This window comes from Chroicocephalus ridibundus, chromosome 6, assembly GCF_963924245.1.
Source record: "Chroicocephalus ridibundus chromosome 6, bChrRid1.1, whole genome shotgun sequence".
Classification (NCBI taxonomy): Eukaryota; Metazoa; Chordata; class Aves; order Charadriiformes; family Laridae; genus Chroicocephalus; species Chroicocephalus ridibundus.
Window position 1 is genome coordinate 15,609,300 of NC_086289.1, and position 25,846 is coordinate 15,635,145.

Genomic DNA, 25,846 nt, shown 5'->3' on the forward strand with positions numbered 1-25,846 from the left:
CGTCATGGTAAACAGATCACCCCTACTCTAGCAAGTTGCTTAGCAGGTAGCCAAGCTAGACACTTCCATCTTGCCTTCATTGCTTTGAAGTTTCACCCCATATTTTCTGCCTAAGTCATCACATAACCTTGTCCACCATCCCTTCACCAGCCTCGCAGCAGGTTAAGTTTTGTGAAAACAGGCATCCAGATATACAATGTAATCCCCATTTCTGGAGAAAAACTGAGCTCAGTGACATTGAGACAGAGATTCCAGACAGGACAGACACATGCACACAGACCACTTCCACACTGCAGCACTGAACAGGAAAATAATCCTTTATTAGAAACCATTGAGTCCACCCACAGAACAGTCCTAATGTTCCATGGGCTGTTTGCATCTAAATATAACACTCCTTTCCCCAGTACTCCACATGACACATGCTTTCAGGAGGATGATGTCCAGGACAGGACCACACTCAGATCAGCTTTATAAAAGTTGATTGAGGGTCCTGGGTGTTCCCATATAAGAGGGGTATTCAAACAGCGCTTTCCACAGTGCTGCTGTCATTTTTCAGAACCTCAAACAGCTGCACAAGTATTTCTACTGGTTGATATCAGCCCTACTCCTTTATTAAAGGAAAAGGCTTGATAACCCATGTTTAACAGTGTAAAGCACTTATTTGGATGGTATGTCCAACCCTCTTCATCATCTTTCCTCACTCCTCAATCTCCAGGCTTGCCAGGCATGGAGCCTGCCAGGCAGGTTGTTCAGGGCAGAGGTCTCTGCATGAGAACTCCTGCATCCCTAGCTCTCTCCAGATCCAATATAATCCCCAACTGATGTTCAAATCATTATAGGGGGGTTAAAAAGACTCCTTAACTATAGAAGAAGTGTAATCCAGTATGTAACTCAGGCACTGGTCTGAACAGCATGCACCAAACATCAAGGGGGGCAGAAAGCCCGTGCCAAAACTGTTTTGCCTGTGCATGCTTACCAGGCCTTTCTGTGAACAGAGCTCTCTTTGCAGGCAGTCACTGGGGTTACATCTTGGAAGCTGAATCATAAAGAAACATGACTCTGCTGAGAAACCACTTCTGAGTCTAAAAGCAGGGCTGTGCAAGAGATATAGTTCTCTATTCCTACCACAGAAAGCTTTCTGGGGAGAAACAGAAGGAAAAAAAAAAAAAAAAAGAGGAGAAAGTCTAGAGACTTCCAGGTCAGTCCAAGACTAGGTGGTTAAACAGTGCTACAGTAAGGTTATTTCAGCTTCAGCTGATCAGTAACCAGAACAAAACCTCACAGGATATTTTTATTTCTCAGAAGCTGTAAAATTAGAAAAGCAAAGAAAGTCACTATTAATGTTACATTTGAGGTTTGAGGAATTTCAGGTGTGCGGGTTTTTTTGTTTCGTCTTCTTTTGCAAGCGCAGGTGAAATAACCACAGCTAGTACCTGGACTTTTTTAATTACACTATGCATTCTCCTTTCCAACATCACTAGGGCAATCTCAGCCATCTGCAGCAACTTCAACCTACGTTCTACTCTTGCACTACTCCCCAGAGCAGACAGTCAAATACAGACAGGCAAGACTCCTGCCAGGTACCCACCAGACAGCATGCTCTACCTCCAACTGCTGCACATGCCACCTGCAATACAATGCAAGGGAATTGCAAGGTGACTTCATAAAATCTCCATCTTGAGCAAATCCACTGGCTTTTTGGAACTAATTGAAAGGAAGAAACAGGTGAAGCTGCCGGCTGAGCAGCAGAAAAACATGGTCCCTGAATGAGATACATGCAAATGTATAAGACACTGGACACCATCTGCTCCTCGGATAAGGCAGGGCACCTACAGGCCATCACACATCTCAGGCAGATCTCTGAAGGCCTGGCACTCAGTTCTCACCCATCTGCACACGCACTTCAAGCCTTCACACCCAGCACCTATGCCTTCCCTACTGGACTCAACACGATCAGCCTTACCCCTTGCCCGAATGGGGAAGACACCCTGAGCCTGACCCTCATCCACTTCCCCAGATCCAGTCGCTCCCTTGAGCTGTGCTTTGGGCCCACACACAGCCTTACAAGAAGCTCTGAACTCCAGCCCTTCCTTTCTCAAAGCCTGCCCAGGTGTAAAGCTCCAGCGATTCCTTTTTCTTTACCATTTTCCCTCCCTCCTCCCTCTCCCCCTAGCCCCACCAACATTTTCGGGCCACACAGTGAGCCAGGAGCAACCTCCAACAAGTACACGAGGACCACTGCTGCAGTCGTGCTGTTTCAGGCCCCCCCAACTCAAGACAATTTCTAAGAGCCATTTCTTATCCTCCCCTCCATGAAATGATTTCTGTTAATTGCCTGGTGGGAATCACTTGTAGGTGGGGGAGATTCTCCCCCCACACACACCCTGGCCCCTAATTGGCTTATTGAAGTTTTAACGGGGCTTTCACCTGGAGAAGCTGGTAATTATTCCCTTCATTCCCCTCTTGCTTGTACCTGTAGCTTCACACTTGGGGCCTGCCTGGCTCCACAGGGGGGACTTTGTTCCCTCTAACTACAAGCCCCACACAAATGGGCCCAGCAGCAGGAGAACGCAGCAAAGTGGTAATTTTCAGCCCGGCATAATTAGCCAAGGTTCTTTCAGCCCAAACTGCTGAATGGGGAGGGGGCTGCCGGGGAGGGTGCGCCATGTGGGAATGGCGGGACAGGGGCTGCTCTCAACAGGCGGACAAAGACCTCTCAGGGGCTCTGATCTGGGGTGAGCAGGAGGAGGGGGTTGGAGCAGGATGGCCTGCCTGGCAGAGCAGCGGCACAGTCAGCAGTGGAACACATGCTGAGGAGGTCTGCTCATGACAAGCATCTTTCCCCCAGCCTGCGGAACAGGGCAGTGCAGGATGCCAAAAAGGGGTAAAGGAGAAAAGATAGATGCAGTAGATGCACAATAGGAGCATGTGAAGAGGTGCAATGCATGACAGAATCTTGAAGGCCTGGTGTAGCCTACACTCCCAGGGCAGGATTTCTAGTCTAGTACCTTTGCAATGAGACTTGGGGAAAGGAAACTGGACAGTGCAGGTCCCAGACAGGACAGCAAGAACTGTGCCAAGGACAGAGCGAGAAGTCTTATTGCTGAGAAAAAAAAAAAATCAGGGAAGAATCATTCACCTCTTCCAGCATCTGCCCCAGATGTCAGATAACAAGCAGAACCAGGAGGACAGCAATGAAGGCTCCAGGTTCTCTTTTTGCTGAGCCATTTCCCCTTAGCAAAGCAAAACTGTTTTTTCATAGTGGGACCTCACTTATTCCACCTCCCTTTCTGCTACAAGCCTTTCGTTCTGCAAAACCTACCAGGAAACCTGCTGCATGTGGGTTGGCCAAACCACTTGGCTCCCAATGTATTGCTCCTGCATTGCACCAGACTGTGGCATCAGTTATCCCACAACCCAGAAACTGGCATCCTGTGGCACAGTGTCTCTGTCGATTCTCAGGACTCGTCAGCATCTACACTTCCTTTGAATTACCACTGTCGCCTTCAGGACAGAAATCCTTGTCCTGGCTGGTCAGCTCCAGAGCTGTAGACACGTTAAACCTGCCCAGCTGACTTGATGATCCCAGCTCCAGTGCAATGAGGTCTTTGGTTTTTACTTTGAAAAACACTCATCTTGCGTCCCTTATGATTGCAGCATCCTACTAGAAAGCAAGAATTGTCACAATCTGAAAGCTCAGTCCTTATTCTGCAATGAAGACCAAATGGTAAGCAGGCAAGTGAAAAGAAGCCCACTATTTCCATCAGAGCACCAGTTACACAGGAGTGCTGAGCAGGCCCTAGGAGATTAAGTCCCAACAATCCTGACAACAAGGAAAAAAGATCCCCAGAGACTCAATATGTAGCAAGGAGACAGGGAGCACAACCCCCAGGGCGCACACTTAGAATTTCTGAGCTGCCTAAAATACACAGCTGTGACCCAACGCTGCAGCAGGTTGCAAACTGGAGAAGTAAGTTGCTGGATTCCACCCCATGATACTCTGGGTTCTCTTCAGATCATATACATCTTTTATGTTTTATTAAATACCCCCCCCAGAAAGGTCCATTTCTCAATTTCAATCCATTTTTTTGCAACCTCACCCAAGATGCTTTAAGTACTTGCCACAGAGATGAGTTCAGCTAGACACCATGTGCCTTCGGCTCATCAGTGCTCAAGACTTTTTACATAAAAGCAGCCTTTGACACTTCTGAACAAAATATGCTTGCCATGAAATCAATGCCAGCATCCGAGAAGCAGACACCAAGAATAACCATAAGCAGACCCAGGCTGACCAGGCCAGTTTCAAGGCCACACAAGCCAACATTCCCAGCACCAGTAGGGAAAAAGAGATGTAATGTTGCCTATACTCATACCTTATCACAAACCTTACAGTTTCCAGGGCTTTTTCTTCTTACAACCCCATACCCTACAACAAGGGAACATGTAGAATTGATTTAAGTAAAGATTCCAGCTGTCATTGCTTCGGAAAAAAACTCTAAATACATGACCATGTGTAGAAAATGCTTAGAGAATCAAGATGCAAAAGAAGAAAACCTTTCCAATTTTAAAAATATCTCCTTTCTATTTTTTAAGCTTCAGGACTGCCAAGGCCAATCCCAATATATTTGCAGACATGACTAGCAGAGTTTGCAGTTAACAAATATTCTTTTAAAAATGCATATATATGAGAGCTTATCTAAACTTTTCCATTAGAACATATGACAGAAAATGACTTCTCAACAAGCCAGCAATCCATGCATGCCAGTGAGGTCAGGGGGAGGGGAGAATCCTTTCAGGTTTGCCAGAACAACTAAAACCCAAGAATGTTTCAGTTTAAAAGTAGGGGCGGGAAGAAATCTGTTTTCCTGGTGCCACAAGCCACAAATTATTTTTGTCTTATTCCTTTTGCCATACACACATACATACCAAATTCAAACTCCCCAATTTAGGAGAATTTTGAAAAAAGTGATCAGGGTGGTGAGGAAGAATGGGACTTCTCAACAGACACATGCTTTCATCATCTTCCCACAAAGGGCAGCAGTTCTTTCTCCACATCATGCAGAGGCAGGAGCTGTACTTGTTCATGCTTATAGGGGAAAGAAGCCAAATCACTTAAAACCAGAGTGCTTGATCTTCCTCCTCTGCTCTATGATATTCAAACAGTTTCCAAATGAAGTCTAAATGGGAGAAGGAAATAATATTCAGAGGGTTTTAAGAAGCTAAAGACCAGGAAAGGTGAAAGGGGAGAAGCGTATATACACAGCACGTGCTGCACGCAGAGAGGTCCAGGACACTGAGGCATGGAGACACAGGTGCTCTGTGGAGGAGGCGAGCAAAGCCTCATCTGCGTTTAACTCAGCCATGAAATGACTCCTAAAGCTTTCCTGCTCTGATCATTCCAGCCCCGACACGGACACGCTTGCAACAACCTCAATTCACTTGCCCTTAAAGCTCTGGACAGCTTCCCCCTCCCCAGCTCTCCACTCTATGCAATATGATTTGCTTCAGGGTTTTCATGCTAAACGTTTGGAGCATGTCAGCTGTTTGCCCCTAAGCAACCAAGATCCTGAATGAAGCCCCTGCTCTCCATCTGCAGGTTTAGGGCACACTTGGTTGCGAGCAAGCACCAGAATAAGAAATAAAACCCACCAATCAGACCAGAAAGCTCCATCCCTGTATGCAGAGAAAGGCACACAATATTTCGTTAAACAACTAAAGAGACAACATACGTGTTGACATAAAGATGTTTAGTGGCCAACTCCCACAGAGGTCCTGAACTACCCAAAAACTTGCTGAAAACGTTTTGCAGGAGCCACAACTCAAACTATCCTGACATCAATATACAATAAAACACAGGTTCACAGCACAAGTTACCATCTTCAGTATCTGTAATCAGGCTGGGCTGCAAGGCAGACCAAGAACTATTGAATTTCAGTGATAACTGAGATTAGCCAGGTAAAGATAGGAAAGGGATCAGGCAAAACAGATGCTGTAGAGACAGAAAAAGGACAAGGCAAGGCGGCAAGGAATAATTTATTATGATGCTTCATGTCAGTATATTGGGAAAAAAGCGACACAGAAAATGGAGTAGGAGGGAAAGGACTGCACTGGAAAGGACTGAGTAAAAGCCCCTTCAGGCACACGTCTCCCGAGTCTGCAATGGAACAGAGGATTCCCTAAAACACATCATCCTTTGATGTCAAGAAACATCTGATAAAGGGATATCAAGTACCCCACTGCCTCCTGCCCCTCAGAAAGCTGCTGTCTAGGTGAAGCAGGACAACCTGCTGGCAGTCAATCCTCCGACATTTCAAGGAACAGAAGCTAGAAGCTTTAGATGCACAGGCAGCTTTGCGGACAGGAGTGTGAAACCACAGTTTCCTCCTTTCCTTTCCATGGCCTGCCCCATTCCCATGCGCTCTGAGAGTTTAGGAAGTCTCATCCAAAAACACAGTTATTAAAAGAACCATTTTTACTTGGCAAGACAAACACGCACATGAAGAAATGCCAGAACCAAGATTGCTCGCACGTCCTCCACTGAAATGAGCACATTACTTAAGCGTCAGTATTTGATTCTGCAGCAAGTAGGAGTGTCCCAGTTGAAGCTGTCACTGATCTTTATCATGGGGATACACAAGATCCAATTACACGCCCATCCATTCTGGTTAGACTGCGTCTCTGTGGACTCCAGTCAGAGGCTGCATTGGGAGGAAATGATGAGCTTACCACATCTCAGGGAGACACCCACACGTGAAGTCCGCTCTAAATAACAACTGGCCAGCAAGTACTGGCAACAGTCATGGTTTGCTACCACTTTGCACAAGGCCCTCAATACTAGAGTTGGGGTGGGTTGGGAAAAATACTAAAACTATAAACAGAGCAGAGGGTATGCAAAGGGAGGAATCATTCACTGTATGCCCCCATAAGGCAAGTCAGGCAAAAGGTATAGAAATAGAACAAAGTGTTTCTTCCTCAGGACACAACACTGAATTGGAAAGGAGCCTACGAAGACCAGAACATTAACAGGTTCAGAAAGAAGAGATGAGCTGCTCACAGAACTAGTCTCTGCAAATATGAAAGAAACACTGGTCTGGATGCAAACTCTAGCCAGGGAAACCCTAACCTCCCCATCACTGGAAGCTGGGAAGGAACATGCAGGAAAGGATCTTTTTGCGCTTGTCTTGTTTCTTACCCTTCTCCCTAGACGTCTACCACTGACCACCACTGGACATTAAACGCTGGGGTAGAGGGATGCTGGACTGATCCACCATGGCCAGGAGAATATGAGAAATGCCCACGTTGGTCAAGCCATGGTCTGTCTAGCTCACTGTTTTATCTCCAGCAAGCGGTACTAGCAGATGCTGTTTAGGAAGAACATGTAAGCTTGGGCAACTTTCTGTGGTCATTCTCTTTGTACTTCCCCAGCATCCACAATTGCCGTATTAAGGATTTTAGAGAATGTATCCCCAGCTAGTCCTTCATTACAGACCTGCCAAATCCCTTTCAAAACTGCTGGCATCATCCACCTCTATAACATTCTGAAGCAGGAAGCTCACTGTACACTGTGTGAAGAAATGCTATCTTTTGTCCATTTTAAAGCAATCTCCTAGTAATTTCAAATGCCTATAGTTCAACTATTGTAGACTATCTGCTGCTAGACCTGCCTATCTGCCTATCTAAGCAGACCTGTCTATCTGCTTCAGACCCTGAAGAGGTTGGTTTATTGCCCCTTCTGAGGCAGGATAATTTGTTGCTCCAAGCTTTAGGCTTCAACCATTCTCAGTCACTCCTAGATCAGTAGGGACCCATATCGCTGGCTTCACTGAAAGAGCCAGAGAGACAACATGGGTCTGAGGACCATTAGGATCTCGTAAACCATACTCTGGGAAGCAGAGGACAGAGCCATTGCACAGTGGGAACAGTGCTGTTCACCTGCACTCAATACTACCAGAGTACCTGATATTTTCCACCACATAACAGAGCAGCAAGTCCTTATTCTGCCAGGCTATAAACCTATCCAAAGTGGTCTGCACACAATCCCAGATTGCTCTGAGACCATCAGAAGACAGATGCCAGAGAAACTTTGTTGTTTTTCTAATTTCTGGAGTGGGGTCTCTTGCTTCTCCACTGTCAAAGAGGAGAAAATCCAGGGGGAGTATATGGTAAAGGAAAAAAGGAAAACATGCTATAGGCCACATGTGTTAATCAATACCCCGTGCAAGACAGAAAATAAGAAGAAAGAGTAAGTCTGTTCCGTCAGACAGTCCTGCTCCATCCCCATCCCTCATATAATCACCCTGGACAGATGAAGCAGGTCCCCGAACAAAGCACAGGTGCAAAGCGCAAGACAGCTGCTCCAGGAGGCAGAGACCAAGCACAGCAATAGTAGCAGTTGCTGCTTGACCCAGCTTAGTCTGTAATTGCTTCCTCTGATCAGTTCACTTCTTTCTTTAGTCTCCTTTTTTTTTTTTCGGGGGTGGGAAGGTACACATACAGATGTACAGATGACCACCAGAGTTCTTTTTGCCCTGAAAAAAATAAGCTGTTGGGTTCTAGTTTGCAAGCCTCTATTCAGCCCCCACACTAATAAATCTCTGGGACTATCAATCACCTTGGTACAGGTCTCTCTCCTCAAAGGAAATGGGCTCTCTCTCTTCATTAGCTGCCTGTGCCTACCAACCATAGCAGGGCCTCATTTCAAGTCCTCTTTGATGGACGGCTAGACTTAGAGGAACATGTACCTCAGTCTCAGAGGAGAAAGAACAAGGATTTACTAATTAGACAGGGCTATGCACATTAAAAGCTGGCTTTAACACATGGCCCCACATTAGCCCCGCATCTGTGAAGCATCAGGATGCCTACAAAGCAGTATGAGTACATCCCACGCACAAGCGTGTGCAGAGAATGGAGCAAGTAGAGCATCATGAACCCACAACACCTCTTTAGATCAAGAAAGTGGCTGCAGCAGTTGTGCTTCTTGCAGGTGGGAGGGAAGGTAGAGAAGACATGACAAATCCTAGATAGCGAACCACAGAACACACCATAAGCAACATTACACAGAGAGAACAGACTTTCCAATGTGCCTTCCAGTCTGGAGCAGTCTCACACTGCTCTGAAAAGAAACCAGAGGCAACTTAGCCAAGGAAAGAGTCATAGTCTAATTCCACTCCCAACAGAGATGCAGGATGCCAGCTACCCAGGGAAGCTGAAGCTTAGCTACGGGCATGAGACACTCTGGCATGCTGTATTTTAAAGCACATTAGCACACAAGCCAGATGCACAACTGCACATACTGAGTAGAAATTCCCATTCTTCAGCAGAAACAGTCCCCCTTCAAGCCTGACTATCTTCTCATAGTCATTTGCTCCTCTCCAAACTCCAGCCTCTCTGGTCCTGCTCCCATCTCCTCTCTGCCTCCCCCAGTGTTTCAAAAGTAGTTTGCTTCACTAATCTAGAGCCAGACTGATGCATTTGCTCATTTTAAACAGTCTGCCAAGCGTCTTCTGTAAGAACTGAAGTGGCTGGAGAAGGGTGGGATGGGAGACATCATCATCCTGATGTGTGACAGACCTAATACTTCACATTTCTGAGCCATCGTTTCATTTTTAACAGTATTTTCTCTAGGCCTGAAGATGGACCTAGAGGGCAGTACTAGCTCTGTGTCAAAACGCCAAAATTCAGCAGCAAGGGTTAAGTCAGAGATTTAAGTTTATGAATTCCATAAATTCATATCACCTGCAATGATGTCCTGGACACATGGATGAAAGAGCCCGCCCAGGATGAAGGCACTGCTGCTGTAAACAGCCTCCCACTTTGCTAGGAACCACCTTCTGTGCAGAGAGGACCCTTCCTTCAATAGTTTCCTACAATCCACATTCCTATGCTTATATATTCCATCTCCTGTGCTGGAACAGGAAATTTTGTAGCTGTAGATTGGCAGACCAACATACATTGCATACCACACACCTGAAGCAAGTCTGCTTTTCTTTTTTATTTCTACTTTCCCCCTTTTCCTGAGAGCACTGATAATCCAATCCCTGCTTGGAAAAAAAGAAACTGTCTCTCCCTACTCCTAATCCAGAGATGCAATGCAAAACCTTGTCCCTTAAATTCCCTCTAAGTTATTCTTAGCACCCATTTATATGTGAAGATGCACATATAAAGAACATCCATGCATGCCTGTTTCTCAAGTTGGCATAAGCTATGTGGACCACAAAGCTATCTATGCACAAGCCCCAGTGCAGGCACAAGACATTTCGCTCTGGAAGTCGGCCATTGCCTTCCCGCCTTCCCAGGGATATATCCAAATTCCTGTTGGATACAACAGCTCTGATCAGAGGCACAATCAGACAGACATGCCTTGAATGAGTGCTTTGCACAACATGGACTTGATATACGGTGTAAAGCAGGTTAATCTTAGTCATAAAACACACATCCCTATGCTTCAAACAAACTAGTGCATTTTGGATATGGTTTACAAATTTGATTCAGCAAGTACTAGCATCAGAAAGTTACCATCACCTGCAGTCTCCTGTAAACTTTTTAGTTTCCTTCAGGAAAACTAGGACTAGCACCTGACTAGCACTTGTGTAACATGCACACAATCATCACTTTCTTCTCCTAATGAACAGCAAACTGGTGCTTTACTATCATTTCTCTTCCTTCAGCAGTCTGAAACCTTCACTCTGATAAATTCAGTCCTTCTCAGTTCTCTCTCAAATATATTTTTTTACTTTTAGAAGAACTGAGGACAGGGGGAAATCCCCCAAAGAGGCCCAGTGCTTCCCTACTTGTAATGAAAACCTGTAATGGAATGCCCTGCACTCCAATTAGGAAGAAATGCTAATTTTCTCCAGTTGAGCACCCCCTCTAGATGTATCTAATTTGTTTCACTGCTTTCATCTCTTCCCTCCATCGCATTTTCATTTAAAGGTTATGATCTGTTTGTGCCCTTCATGCCGTGCCCTGACAAGACACCCCTACGAGAGGTTGCAGGGGCCACGTAGCCCTTCCTAACCCCCTTCCCAAACAAAAACCAAAGCTTTTTTCCCTCCACTGCCTCTTTAAGAAATGCAGAAAGATGAAGGGGAGGAGCAGGGAATTGGGAAGACAATAATTAAAAATAAAAAGTAAGCCCTCTTGCCAGTTGGGTTGTTGGTTGTTTCCAACAAAAGGTGAGAGACCTTTGCACCATGACCAACGCCAGTATGAACAGTGCAAGGCAGCTGGGAGAAAAAGCATTATAGAGGTTTGCTACTTCTGCAGATCCATTTTAGGAACAGCTGCCATGCAAGAACACCCTTCTGCAAAACATTTTGAGATGCTGTATTGTTTAGCTCCTTGCAGGGCTGGGGAATACACTCTCTCCCATCTGTAACAGATAAGAGTCTGGTCAGAGGGGACAAGGAAAGTTGGCTTAGCCAAGGAGAAAGTCTCAGAAAAGCTCTTCCCACTCCTCTAAATATATTATGCCCTGTTCTGGGAGTCTGTGTTTTGAAAAGTTCCTTCAGGAGAGCAGAGGCTTGAGCTAGGTAACATGGGCTTTTGAATAGTTCTTCAGGGCATCCAGATTTGTGCTGCTGTGGTTCTGGCTGGCTGCAGGCAGGCTTGTAAATCCTCAGGGCAGAACCCATCTGGACAGGATGCGTGCCCAGAAAAGCACATATGAGACAGGCATTCAGATCACCATACTGGCACCACACCACTTCCCACAGAAATTTTAAAAGGCATTTTCACCAAAAGAATACTATTAAAAATTAAAAAAAATAAAAATCTTGCCACCAGCCTACCTCTGTTTTCTTCCAACAAGGCCCCTTTGCAGCCTGCCCCAGTATTCTCAAACAAAACAGCATCCATGCAGCTGAACTCAGGGTCTTCCCTACATGCACGCTCTGCTCCTAAGCCAAGCCATTCATTAGTTGTGTTCAGCCTCTCCCTCCCTTCACTTCAATTCTCTCCTTCAATTCTTGTCTGTTAGCAAGGAAATCCCCGACCTACACTCTCTAGACACAAGTTTCACCATATATCTGTTGTCAACGCCCTACAAGTTGAAAGCACCCAAAGAACCTCTTGGGAAGCAATGCAGCTAAGTGGTCCCTGACTGAAATGGAGCAGGAACTGCTAGGTTCCACCTGTGGCACAGCCTGGAACAACTGCCCTCTTGGAAAAAGGGGAGGAACAGTTGGCTACATTGCCCAGGCTGAGCACTGAGCAGCCTGTTCTTGACAATAAGATGAAGCTGGAAAAGTACTGCAAGAGTGTTTTCTGTTATTAATAGGCACTTTGCTAATACTGCCCAAGATAGCCAGCTCCCTCTCAGTCATTTCCTGCTGCAGCCACTGAATCACGTTGGTCAGAGAGCTGTATGCTCCATTACAAGCTATTTCCTCTCTACGTTTTCAATGCCTCCAAAAGCTTTTGCAGAAAGTCCTGATGATCCCCCCTTCTGCCCCCCTCTGCAGCGACGATTCCCTCATAACTCCACTTTCTGGGACCACAAACGGGGAGTGGGTAGGAAGCACACAAAGATTTACTCTTCATAGATAGCACCCTTGCCCTTTCCTCCCCCCCAGGCCCCCTCTCTCTCTGGTCCATGCAAACAAACCCCGAGTGGGAAAGAGTATTCGGAAGAGGCCTGTGTCTGGGCCAGCCGCCTTTCATCCAGAAGATGCCCCTTCCCGTTGGAAAATAAAAGCATTGTGTGAAAACATTTTAATATATTCATGCACATTCCTATAGCTCGCAGGAGCGAGCGGGTCCCAGCACCCTCCCCTCCCTGCCTTCCAAATGATTTTCATAGGCAGCGATGCACTGGGAATGCCACCTGTTTTCTCGAATGCCCGCGAGTATGTAAATTGTGGGAATATGCGGGCCAAGCGCTGCGGTTTTATTGTGCTGCAGAAAAGATTTTACTAATTACTTGCCCTAAACTCCAAAGCAGTACGCCTGCTTTTTTACAAAGCAGGAGAGCGGGGAAGGTGGGGGTGGTGGGAAGAGGAGGAGAAAAAAAAAGGGGGGGGGATAAAAAAAAAAAAAGAGAGAGAGTAAAGGGAAAGAGGGAGAAGGAGAGGGAGAGCAATGGATGCATTTCAAAGTTTCTCCAGCAATTGGATGGGGAGGGGGGAAGCTGGGCCCAATGTGAAATCATAGAGGTCAAAGGTGGGTCTCCCTCCCTTGTGAGAAAGTGGTGAATCAGGACGGTTTATCAAACGATCATTTTCTTTTGAAACTGGGAGGCAGCGGCTGGGACAATTCTGCAGATGTGCTTGATGAGTTCGGGACAAAAATGGGCCGCCTCCTCCCCCCCTCCCCCCTTTAAGGTCTCCCATCAGGGGTTGCTTCTCCCTCCACTGCTTCCAGGACCCTCCCCTCCCTTCTTCAGTGGTCAGCTGAGACCCCCACCCACTGATCGCCTTTGTATTCCTGGCCTTTGGACACACTGACAGAGCCCTTTATGAGACCCCAATCAAGACCCCCATGTCACAGGTACCTAGTAGAGATACCAGACCCTTTTCAAATGAGGAACAACAAGGAAAATATGCTGGCCCATTGTCCTAGCACAGCACCAAGGGAGATGAAAGGGACAGGCTGCTCCCTCTCCGCAGACCGCCTGCCAATCAACCCCAGTTATTAAGGTCACGATGTGGAAATTCTTTTGACCTACACCTAATCAAAGATGCACCAGGGCCTTTTGAGACAACATGGGGGAAGGTGGGAGGGCAGGCATCCCCCCGCCCTCCCCACCCATAAATACAGTGGAGCTTCCAAAGAGAATTTAGTAGGAGTTACCCCAGTTAGTGCTGCAGAACACTTGCCCCAAGTACTGCTGGGGCAGCCGAGCTAGGCTCCATGCTTGCATCCAGCCTCAAGAGAGCTTAAATTAAAAGCTGTCCTCATTGAAAAGTTACAGACTGAGCAACATTGGAGGTAGCTCAGAAGTCATAATCGAGGACACTGTGACAAGTACTAAGCATCCTCTTTCCTATTCCCAATAGCTTTGGTTTGCACAGGCTGTGGGCTTCACGAAACATGCTCAGCACTATCCGACACTGGGCCCTGAAGAAGGAAAAACTCAGTGGGCATGAACCTATGAACCTCCAAAAACTGAAGCACCTGGAAAAGTGGATGGATACCAGCAGAGCAGAGCAGACATTCTGAATCCCCCTTGCATTATACAGGATGAAGATACCAAGAGGACTTTGACGGTGGTAGTTCTTAGGACTACGTAGAAATTTCTCAGACAAGAGGAGCTAGGACCCACTTGCAGTGAAAGAGCAATCGGACAGGTGGTAGAAAACAGAGCATGGGTCAGATGGGATCAGAGAAGCACATCCCACCACACAGCTCCAGAGTGTTTGGAATATGGACAAGATCACCTGCCCCTGAAAAGTTGTTCTGTATCACTCGCTATCTGAGAGTCATCACCACACACACAGTAACTGCACAATACTTCAACCTGACAACAGTGACACAAGAAGTGACAGACTACAGTCTGTGGCAGTTCACACAAAAGGGCAAAAAAATCCAAAACCCAGAACAGAAACATTTCCCAGCATATATAGGAGACTTCTGCAAGTGCATGATTTTGAATTAGGTCCTCCAGAAGAGCCAGACGGTACAAATCATGGCCACCACCAGCACAAGCAAGACCAATCTTGAAGAAACAGAAACTTCTGGCACCCCATCCACCACCACACAGGGAATACCCTTCCTGATCCCACTGCCAGCTTGCTGCTCTCATCCTGTTGGTGTCCTTCAAAGCCCATCTGGATCAAGCTCTTAGCGTAAGGCAAGCAAATTTGGGGTGGTGGTAGAGTGAAGACATGAACAGTATGACAGCCACAGCAACAAAGCTGCAGGTTTCATTATGCTGAACACTTCACTCATTTTCCTCTGCCTTTTATCCACTTTTAGCTCACGGAAGACACCAGCTCAGTGCTGCTCAGACTCCTCCAACTCCCATCAGAGAGCCCACAGAAGATAACAGCCTACCCATGCGGACCAGCTGCGTGGGAGATGAGAAGTAGAAGATCCCAAAAAAGCTTTGGGACAAAGACTCGTGTATTTACCTAAATCCTACTATGCTGCTTCTCCACTGCAAGTCACTGCCATTCCTGAAACTGTCCCCTTGTTCCTTGGCTCTTACACAATTGTTGAAGCAGGTGGAAGACAGTTTTTTCTTCTTGATGTTAAACCAACTAGTTCCTATACCATAAATTACTTAGCTACAACAAGGTATGGCCTGGTTTAGGCTGTTGTAAGCCAGGATCCAAATGGACACCTCAAATGAGCTATTTCCTGTACTGTTACAATAAGGTGCCATGCTCATGCTCAGAGCAGACATGACTTCAGCGCTGCAGCAAGGAAGACAGAGGTGAGTTCCTTACTTCAGGGCAATATCCTCCACTATCGCCCTCCTTTCAAATGCCAATGGCAGGCTGAGGACCAGCCTCCTGCTGTCCTCAGAGTGAATCAACACTCCTTTAGAGGGGCTAGGCTGCTATCTTAGGACACTACAGCTCCACTTCCCACCTCAGGGCATGAGCTCACATCCTCTGAGTGACACCTCCGGCCTCATCTGGGAGGAGTAACAGTGGAAGATGAGCCTGGTTAGAGGCATCTGCACCTGGGGCTCTCACCGTGCAAGAAAGGTCCATCCCTCTCTGTCCCTCCCCGCCCCCAAAAGCAACCCTTTGAAAGGCAGGGGAGGGAACAGACACCACTCTAATTGTAGGAGTGAAACCCAGCATCCTCCTGCCCATCTACCTTTGCACTCCGTTTCTGATTCTCTTTGAACCTCTGGTACAGCTTGTCAGGTCGCTGCCCTCCTGAGAGATCAGAAAAAAAAAATACAGCAGTGATTACTATTGTACACTGATTTGCAAGCTGGAGAGAGAGAGAGAGAGAGAGAGAGAACAGCCTCCATGTGTCAGGCTATGAAAGGGCTGTGACTGAAGCGGCCTGAAAAACAAACCCTTAATTTAAATGTTAATGAAAGTGCTGAAGAGACATCAGAGGCTTTCGTTTCTCTACAAGGAGCAGAATCACCGGGTCTAGAATTTATGGCCCCCTTCACCTCCCCTCTCCCCTTCTCTGCTCCATCAGCCAGAGAAGTTAGGAAAGGAAAAAAAACCCTAATTTTAACATTAACTCCACACTTCCACCCTGGGATGCAATTGCTAAATTATCTGTTGGCAGGACACTGATCAAAGGTGGAAAAACAAAGGCACGCTGCACAGCCGAGTAAAGGTAAACAGCAGCCAAGGTCTGGTGAAGTTACCTTCTCCCTCTGCGAATTTAAAAAGCAAAGAGAAAACAATTGCAAACTGGAAATAGAAACCTCAAATCATAAGGCTGCCAGCCCCCTCAACTAAGTTTCTTCTGTCACATCGATTAAACAAGATGGGTTCTCCTGTGCAAACCAAGCAGCGCAAGAAAGATGCTTCCCCTAAGCTTTCCAAGACAGACTTTCCCCTCAAGCAAGGGGAAAGATGAGAAAAAACTGCAGGGGGAGGAAAAAAAAAAAAAATTCAATATGTATCACAGCTCCACAGGATTAGAAACAGATGTCTGGGTTCTAACTCGGTTAGCTACTGCCTCCCAAAACCTGCTCACCTGCCCACAACCACTAGTGAGCCAATTCACAGAGTCACAGAAAATATATATGTTAGCGTATTGGCCAAAAGTGACAAAAAGGGAACAAGTCATCAGTCGCGTGAGCTTTAGTTGGCAAAGGAAAGAAACTGAAGTGAAGAAAGGTAAGTTGCAGTTTTTTAACTTACAGAAGTGTTTGCACATGTGTTTTTTTCTAGAGGACAAGGAAAAGGGACATGTATTTTCACATGTTCACCCATGTGAAGAAGACCAAATACAGTCATTATCACAAAATTAAAGAAGGTAAAACAAAGTCTTCTTCCTCCCAGCATCAAGGGAACAGTCAGGGCACATGGATAAGACACAGGTGTCATTTTAGCTTCAGAGGGGAGAAACTGATACTCATTTCCTGCTCTTCAGCTTGAGGGTGAAAGAGCACCAAGTCAGCGATGACTATATGACACGTATCTAGAAACCTGCATCCAGATCACTCTCTGAGGTCTGTAAGAGATGGTAGTTAACGCCACCACTAACTCTGCAAGTCCACCCTGGGATCTCACAGTTGAGCAGGTTCTTCCTGCCCCTGCTTAAGAAACAGCTGCAGGTCAAAGTCCCCTCTCAATTATTCAAACCAACCAGGCTCTACGGAGATCCCCAAGGACCGCAGAGCTGTTGCTGCCTGCTATTTTGCTGGCAATGCACAAACCAGAATAAAACCCAGTTACTTGTCCCAAGTCCTAGCGGACTCAGAGAGGTTGTCTGTGCAAAGCTAGGTCAAAAGAGAGCACCGCTACAGCCAACAGTTCATCTTGATATGCAGTAGGGGATATCTGCTGATAAAAGTGGAGCACTAACTGCTGCGCATCAAGGCTTCAACTGTACAGATAAAACCACTGCAAAGTTGCTCTGACTCAAGTGGGTTGTTTTGCTCTAATGCAATCGGCAAGATCAGATTGTTTCACTTTCACAAAAAGTTTCCAGATAACCATTAAAAAGAAGCCCTCAAAATTAATCATTTTGATTGTTCCCAATGGAAGAGAGGTCCATTCAGGCAAGGTGCCCATCAGTAACCCTTCTCTTCCTTCCTGTCCCCAGCAAGTTTTGGGTATGTTTTACAGTTTGTCTGAGGTTGTCCACAGCGGTAGAGGTCTCCCCAGATATTACTTCCCCATAATATTCCATGGGAGAGGCAATTAGGTTAACAGAGATTTAAATTAACATGTTAAAATAGAGGAGTCCGGTCTTAACTACAACACCGCATAATCAGAAAAGATAGAGCAAGCCTAGCTTTTTAAATTCAACCGCTCACAGAACTACTCTTTTCCTTTAAATTAAACATTTGATGCAGATAGCTTTGGTACAAACTTTCCTCCTCTCTGGAGAAAACCTGCACTTCAGCAAGGCAACATTTGCAAGAAGTAGTCATGTACTGCAGTGGACCAATGACACAGCTGGAAAAGGAGAGACTGTCTTTTGGGCTTCCACACACAAAGCACATCACTGCCACAATAGGGGGCATTACGGTTGCCTAATGTTGCCCCAAAGTTCTCCTAGCTCTCCATCTATAGTTGCACATTGAAAAACCATTTTTGTGCCTCCAGCATCTCTTTTCTTAGTTTAAAATTCGTCACACTGAGTACAACATGGGAAGCTCTCATGACAAATATTTTAAAATCTAAATAGGACATGCCAGTGGCCAGATCCAGCAGGAGAAGCCAGCTTAGATTTGAATACTTTTTTTAATCCAACACCAAAGAATTTCTGAATCCAAGATTAATAATGAATTTAACATTAAGGTCCACTTTTTTCTTTCCCCTCCAGTTTACAAGCTTCTCTATCATTAGGGGAAAAAAAACTGCAACAAATTTTCCCCTAAATAAAGGAACATTTCAGCAGTACAACGTATATCATTAGCCTTATGTTTCTGCAGCCATAAATGCCAGGCAATTGGACCTCATTTTCTCCATAAACCTATCCCTCAAATTAAACAGTGTACAGTGGTCACTTCTCTTCCCTGGCTACTGCCACCTCAGGGAATCACAAAGCATGAAGGTGCCACTATTCCACTAAAAACCCCTGGGTTTGCCTCACTTTGCACATTTGAATTGGTCCACTGCACTCAGGCTTGCCCTGGTCCCTGAGCACACATAAGTCACTGCAGTAAGCACCAGTAAATGAAAGTTTAACATCTGCATGACGCAGAGTTCAAAAGGCAAATGAACTCAGGGGGAAGGGGATTACAGCAGCTAGGAAACATGGTTAAGGTACACAGCCTCTCTGCAAGTACAGCATTTTACTACTCCATGGAGAAGGACAGCTTTGGAGAACAATTAAAACAATTGCCAGAGCAAGCTGAGGCACCCTTAAGTATCCTATTTTAAGGATATAAGGATACTCTCAAACTCTTCTCTAGTCTCTGATGTGACAAGCTATGTGGGACCTGCTGTTCCAAGCACACTGACCAGCAGAGCTATGCAGAAGAGTTGCTGAAAACCCAGAAGAAACACAATGCCTTCTCCATCCCCACTACCTTGCAGGGCACTGTTAGAGATCCCCAAAGCAATGAAGCTCCAACAACATATATGGATGTGAAGGCAATTCCATGGCTGAAAAGATTATACAAATGACTAAGCACAATTTTCTCCTGCACATTAAGAGAAGATCAGGTACTTTTGGTACCCTTTTACGGCCTTTTACCCTACTTAATCTCCCTTGCAGGCATCATTCTGTTTGCAGACCCTCCAAGCACCCAGCCTAGCATCACTCCACAAAGAGCAAGGAGGGCTTGTCCCTAGCTCAGCACATCTGCAGGAGGATCTCTGTAGTGAAACAGGGAAACCGCGGACAAATCAAAGCAGACTACCCAAGAAAGATGCCTGAAGCCAGAGGAACTGCACTTCAAGAGCACAAGTCTCTGAAGCTTAGTTTGGGTGCACAGGCTCATTGGAGTAGCAGTCTAGCAAAGCAGGGCTGCAGCAGTGTGGCTCAGGAGCACGTGTGATACTTTCTAAGGAAGCTTCACACAGAGGGAGATGTCACTGAAAAGCAAGAAGAAAAGTTTCAGTCCTGCCCATTAACGATTGAGGTTCAGTAAGAATATAACCCTGAGTATTCTAGAGTCTTAGTCCTGGCAAACCTCCAGGCCAGGAAACTGCAGCCTCTCCAAAGCACTTTCAAATGGCTAGAGCTAGCTCCTACCCCACTGTGCACAACTGCTTTGAGCTGTTCCTGAGGTCTATGTGTTCATAATAGAGAAAGCTGGTGGGTTCTCAGCAACGATGAACCAAAATACTTAGGTATTGGTGCCTGATTCTACAGCAGTTCTACACCCACAGAACTGTCCATTCTTATGGAGGAGCTCTCAGTTTACACCAGCACAGGTGAGAAGGAGGAATCAGGAGGGCACATCAAATGTTAAGGAGGAAGTGGAGGTTATAGGCCATGTTCAGCCTCACTGAGGAACAAACGCATCCAAGCTCTGGCAAGAAGAATGGGGGCTGCAAGGGAGGAAAAGCTTCACACACAAGTGCATAGGGAATGAACACAGGTGAAATATGGGCTCTTGCAAATAAAACAGAAACCACAGAGCTCCCCAAAGAAGACCTTGCTAGAAACCAGATATTATCTTTTTGATACTCACCCTCATTAGACAGCAAGCAATAAAACCTATTAGTGAAAAATTCATCTCCTCTGCCCCTTGCCCTGGCCCTCCCCCACCACATGCCCTCCTGCTCTGATCCTCTCTCTCTTCTAGGATGGCTGCGATTTGTTCTGAGAAGCGACAGGTTTATAGGTTAGCCGACACCTTCTCTCTGTGGAATTTTAATTAACTTCTCCCATCGTCAATATGTTAAGGAGCAGGGTTCCCATTATATGAGGTCAGCAGCGTGTTTCAGGCCCTGCTATATCAGCCGTCAAATTGAAGAATTAATGACGTGGCTAATTGGCTTTAATTCTCCACACACCCCCCTCCCCAAAATATGGAGGGGTAAGGGGAGGATGGTAGGGTGGGCTAGCGGGGGAGGCTGGTACAGTCCACAGTCTCATTAAAAAAAAAAAAAAAGAAAAGAGTGCACACAATTTAAGCCCACTTGTTCATGGGGTAGCTGTTCCACCACCTCCCATTTATCACCCTGCAGGGAGGAAAGGGGGGGTGGGGAGACAGTGGGTAAATATTGTGACAGAGAGTGTGCACAAGCGTGCACACCAGGGAGAGGAACACTGTCCTGACAAGAGGCCACCTCAGTAGGTCATCACTTAGGAGTAGGAAGCAGCATGCCACTGGGCTCTAACCAGCCATGGTGCTAAAGAGAGAGCCTGTCTGCTAGAAGCGGGACCCTTGCAGCACAGAAGACAGCAAAGGGCTTCTATCTAACATCTTGCAGCAGCGTTAACGCACGTGGCACTTCTTCAAAAACACTATCTGGTCTGAAACACTTGGAGCAATGGGATGAGGGAACAGCAAAATCATAGTGGGCCTCAAGGGTCATTTCCCTGATAATGCCATTAGCTCTGCTGCCTGCAAAACAAGCTTGGAAATCTAATGAGGACAGCAGTTGTGGAAAGCATTTTGGTTTTGCGCAAGCCTAAAATTCACTAGTTGCAGTCATCACATGGGCAGCAACAATAGGTCGTCTTCCCCCACTCCCTTGAGGAAGAATCTCTCTTGCACGCAGAAGACCAGCTTAACAGTGAACCAAAGAGACAGATCGTTGCTGGCCAGTGTAAGATTTTAACAGCAAGAGTTTAAGTTTATCAGATTTTCACTTCCTCAAGAACAGGAGCATTTTGAAGAACACCCTGGAAGACACTGGTGCAGGTACTGCTCTTGCCTCCCAAGCTGAAGTTGTAGCATCACAGACACACTAGAAGCACAGGGCTACAGGCAATAGAGGCTAGAAAAACCTCATCCCTGAACTCCACTTCCATCTTTCCCAGTTCAGCATGCTCAAAGAAAACCAAGCTCTAATCACCACACACAGCTCCCAAGCAGGGACCTTTCTTTTTCCTCTCCTGCCAGAGAATGTGAATACAAATTGGCATCTTTTCAGTACAAAAGACCTCAAGAGAATCTGGCTCATTGCTTCAAATTAGCAAGTCAGAGAGTTTGCTCTACAAGTAAGAATGAACAGGTCCCACCTGAGAGAGTAACAGGATTGCAGGGCCATTTTCACAGCCTCTTTATGAGTGGATCACTCTACTGTTATGGGGAACAGAGACCACACACTCTTCTCTGAGCTCCTGCTGCAGGCACAAGCACACTGAAGTGTCACACTAGTGCCTCAGAGAGATTTGTGGACACAGTCTATTCAGCGCCTTTACTTCTCTCTGTTGGAAATTGGGAATAAAGAGATCTCAGTTACCTTAATAGTGGGCTGATAGCAATGGACCACACTCGATCCTCTGTCTGCACTGTATGTAGACACTGCCCAACTCTGCCCGCGGACAGGGACCAAACCTAAGGAGAGAGATGCACGTTATGCCACATCACCCAGAAGGTAGGATGCACACTGCTAATGTTGTGCTGGAAGAGCTGCTAAAACTGCCACGCACACCTTCACCAAGATCCTCTCCCTGAAATTCCACTACTTATTTTTGAGGAGCAAAGCCTCCAGTCACTGGCAGAAACAAGCACTTAAAGTTACACAAAGATTCAGCTTATGAGTATGATCTTCCATCCCACTGGTAAAAGAGAAAGCATACCCATCACCACATGCTCTCTAGGGCAGCACTCAACACAGAGACTTCTCATCTTCCATAGCTAATTAAACAAGAAGTGGGATTTGTTCAAATCTCTGCTGTTCTCTTGAACAGTGTGGGAAAACTTTGTACCATCTCTGAAAAAATTCCATTCATATTATCTATAAAATCAATCATTCACTATCCTGTAAAATAGTTTTTTGGGTTTGTTTTTTTTTTTTTTTTTTTTTTTTATAAACCTACTCCTTTTGACAAAGTTTCTTAAGTGTACCCCAGGCTATTTTCAAACAGGCCCTCCTTGCTCACCTACAATGTGAGAGAATCTCTTCCCTTCCCCACCCGTGCATACATGCACATCCCTTTCCACCAGTTCACCACACACATCCCTTTGTTTCTGGCTCTTAATAAAGCCTTCCAGATTCTTGCTGGGGCTTCTGCTTGTGGCCTTCATTTTCTCCACCTTGCCTTCATTCTTGGCCCACAGGACTCGAGCCCCTCAGTTCTCCGTAACCAACCCCCAATGTTTCACTTCAAGACTTCAAAGCTGGGAGTGTCCTATTTGTTTGTTTGTTGATAATGCCCAGGATTGCAGGCTATTCTTGTCAGCGGGGAATTTAGCACCTAGTGTCAGCAAAAGCAGTAGAAAAGCTTAACTCTTTTAAGGCAACCCTATCTCCTACAGGTTAAAAATATTGCTCAGAGCACACTATCTGGTGCCTATCACACAGGAATGTACATTAGCAGCTCTTCAGGGCTTAGGCCTAATCAACACTCAGCAGAGCCCTCAATAGCTTAGATGCTTAGAGCCCCTTTAAAAGGCTGGTAGGGATTCCCTTCCACCCTCCAAGAGTCACATTCACGCAAACAAGACAGCCTACAAAAGAGATGATAAAAAATAAGAGGCGAACATCCCTAGAGACTATGCTGTGGGGAGCACTGGGTGGGCAAGATCGCACACCAGCTCCAAGAAAAACAGCCTTAAATTCCCCTCTGGCCTTCAGGAATTTGTTCTCAAGGTCGGGGAGTTCTGTCCTCCAGCTGCCAGGGAAGCAGCATGAAGGCACTATCCCAGCAAAGAGGCTCCACAGAACAGAGAGGAGCAGCCCCTGCTTACGTGTGACACAAAGCAGCATCAAGGCCTTGCTCCCAGAAGACAAGCAGCATCCCCAACACTAACCTTTGCACCAGAACACTGCTCTGCTTAGGAGTGATTTTTACCGGGAAGTACACACATACAGAGCGACAAAACAAAATAGATAGTGTTATGCTGCTCAGCAGCCTGTCAGTTAGTTACCCATTTCCACACACTTCCTATAAAACCTCGAAAGACACATTTAAGTCTTTCTTTGTCCCAGCTTCCCCTCTTGCAAAACAGGAACAGAAGTTTTTCCTCTTCACTCCATTAATGCTCTATGATATGTACCAGGGACCAAGAGTATCCATCAGCCTACTCTGAAAGCCAAAGCTTTCAACATACAGCAACCACTTCCAACAATGAAACAAGTGGTTGCAAAGAGTTTTCTAAACTACTAAAATAGAGCTCATTACAGCTCAGGAGAACAAGTCTCCAGGTCTGTGTAGGAACACTGCACTGCCAATCAGATCCAGAAGGACAAAAAACAACGCCTTGCCTCAAAAAGAAATAGCCAAAAATTATGTGACAGGATTCAGTGATGCCAACTGGAACAGAAAAATAAAAATGGGAGCTAACAGTATTCATAGACTAACTTCACTCCTGGTTTGCAAACCAAGAACCATTAAAAAATTAAATAAATACATTTTTTAAAAAATGACACCAAAACCCACAAATAAACAAACTACAACCCCATGAATTTGCAAAATACGTCATGCTATCTCTTAAAGTGATCAAATATACAACAGGGAGCATGTGAAGCAACACTGTATCACAAATCAAGGATGTGCTTGAGATACATATGGCAAGTTTCAGACTAACTGGCAGGGATCTCCATTACAGTGTTAGACAGATGTTTTGCAGAAGGCAGCAGCTGATGTACAGTGAAAGAAGCATTTCTTAGTTTAAACCAACAGCTGATGTCATAAAGTACTGCCAAATCTCTTTGCTAAAAGCTTGACACAGCAACCATCTTTTCAGAGACACAAACCTACGCCAAGGTACCCAGCACTCCTCGTGCAGACATACAAGATAGGGCTCACAAAGTGTTCTGCTGACACTTAAACACCCATGACACAGGACCTCTGAGGTCACTTCTGCAGCAGCACCTGCAGCTGCTGGAACTTTACTGCTCACCTTCGCTGTTCTGTCTCGGGAGCCACTGACAATGAGGCCACTTTGGAAGTCCACACAGTTCACCTCCTGCTCATGTGCAGAGAACTTGACGCTGTAGGAGCCATGGATCTTGTGAAGGACAATATTTCCATCTCTGAAAAACAAATCCCCAGGCAGGGAGTCTGTATCAGCTGCATGTCCCTTGGACTTTCCATTAGTGCTTAGGAGTGCCACAAAAAGACCAAGACTGATCTCTCAGGAGAGCTGAAATTCATGGAGCATTATTAACCCTCCACTCCTCGCACATCACCTGTTCTCTTGCAATCCCACATCTGGCCAGTCAAAGCCTGATCTGCCACACATGACAATTTTCCTGGCTATCTTTCCCCCTCCACTTCGTGTTAAGCTGCAGAAACTAGCAGAGTAGCCATTCCTCCTCCTGCTGCTTCGAGCTTGCCAGAATCCTGGTTGGATGCTGAATGGCTGGAGTAAGGGAACAAGTGAGAGGTCATTCTCACCCACATCCAACCTCAGCTTTTCATTCATTTCAGAGCAGCCGTGCATTGTGCTTTGAATTAACTACAACGACATTTAGACTTTTTTCAACCAATACAGTTACTGGAATTTTAAACGCATACCTTCATTTTCACATGAATTTTGGGCTACAGTTCACCAGGGAGAGTCTCAAGATAGTCACGGCAGACAGCCATGCTTGCATTTCCCAATTGTGTGCTTAAGTGCTCTGTATATTAATAGCTAAAACTTTATAAATAACAGTTCTGTCATTTGCTGTAATTGAAAAAGGCCAGTCAAATGCAAAATTAATTGGAGGAGTGTGCGTGTGCTGGAATGCTTGGCAGTTTTCCCCCTTTCCACAATTATATCAGTAGGTCTAATAAACATATACTTGTCTCTAGAAAGCTTTATGCACCACGGCAGTCCCAGCTAAGCAGCAGTTCTGAATATCAAAACACAGTCTAGCTACCCAGGCTCTAACAGGGAAAGAAATCAAAATCGCACATCAGTCAATCCCAATTCAACAATTCTGTGGACATCTACACAAGTTCAGAAGAGAAAAGGACACTTTATAAGGTCAACAGCATGAGACTCAGCTCCTCCACTGCTGTAGTAGAAGCTTTTTCAGGCCAGAACGAAATCATAACAGAGGAAACAGCAGCAGTTGAACACAGCCAAGTGTGAGGATAGTGCGTAGCAAGACTGACCCCTCTGCACTGGGCTGGAGTTACAGAAAACCTTTCCAACTTCACTGCCACACTCCTTGGGCTCCTTCATTCACCCAACTTA

General features: G+C 45.9%; 1 protein-coding gene across 1 annotated transcript in view; it reads right to left on the bottom strand.

Annotated features, from left to right (window-relative positions):
• The window catches only part of FBXW4 (F-box and WD repeat domain containing 4), a 65,853-nt gene that overhangs the window by 25,784 nt on the left and 14,223 nt on the right, over positions 1–25,846 (bottom strand). Inside the window, 2 exon segments of the mRNA XM_063339694.1 lie at positions 21,957–22,051; positions 24,563–24,695. Coding sequence (XP_063195764.1) covers positions 21,957–22,051; positions 24,563–24,695 — 228 coding nt within the window.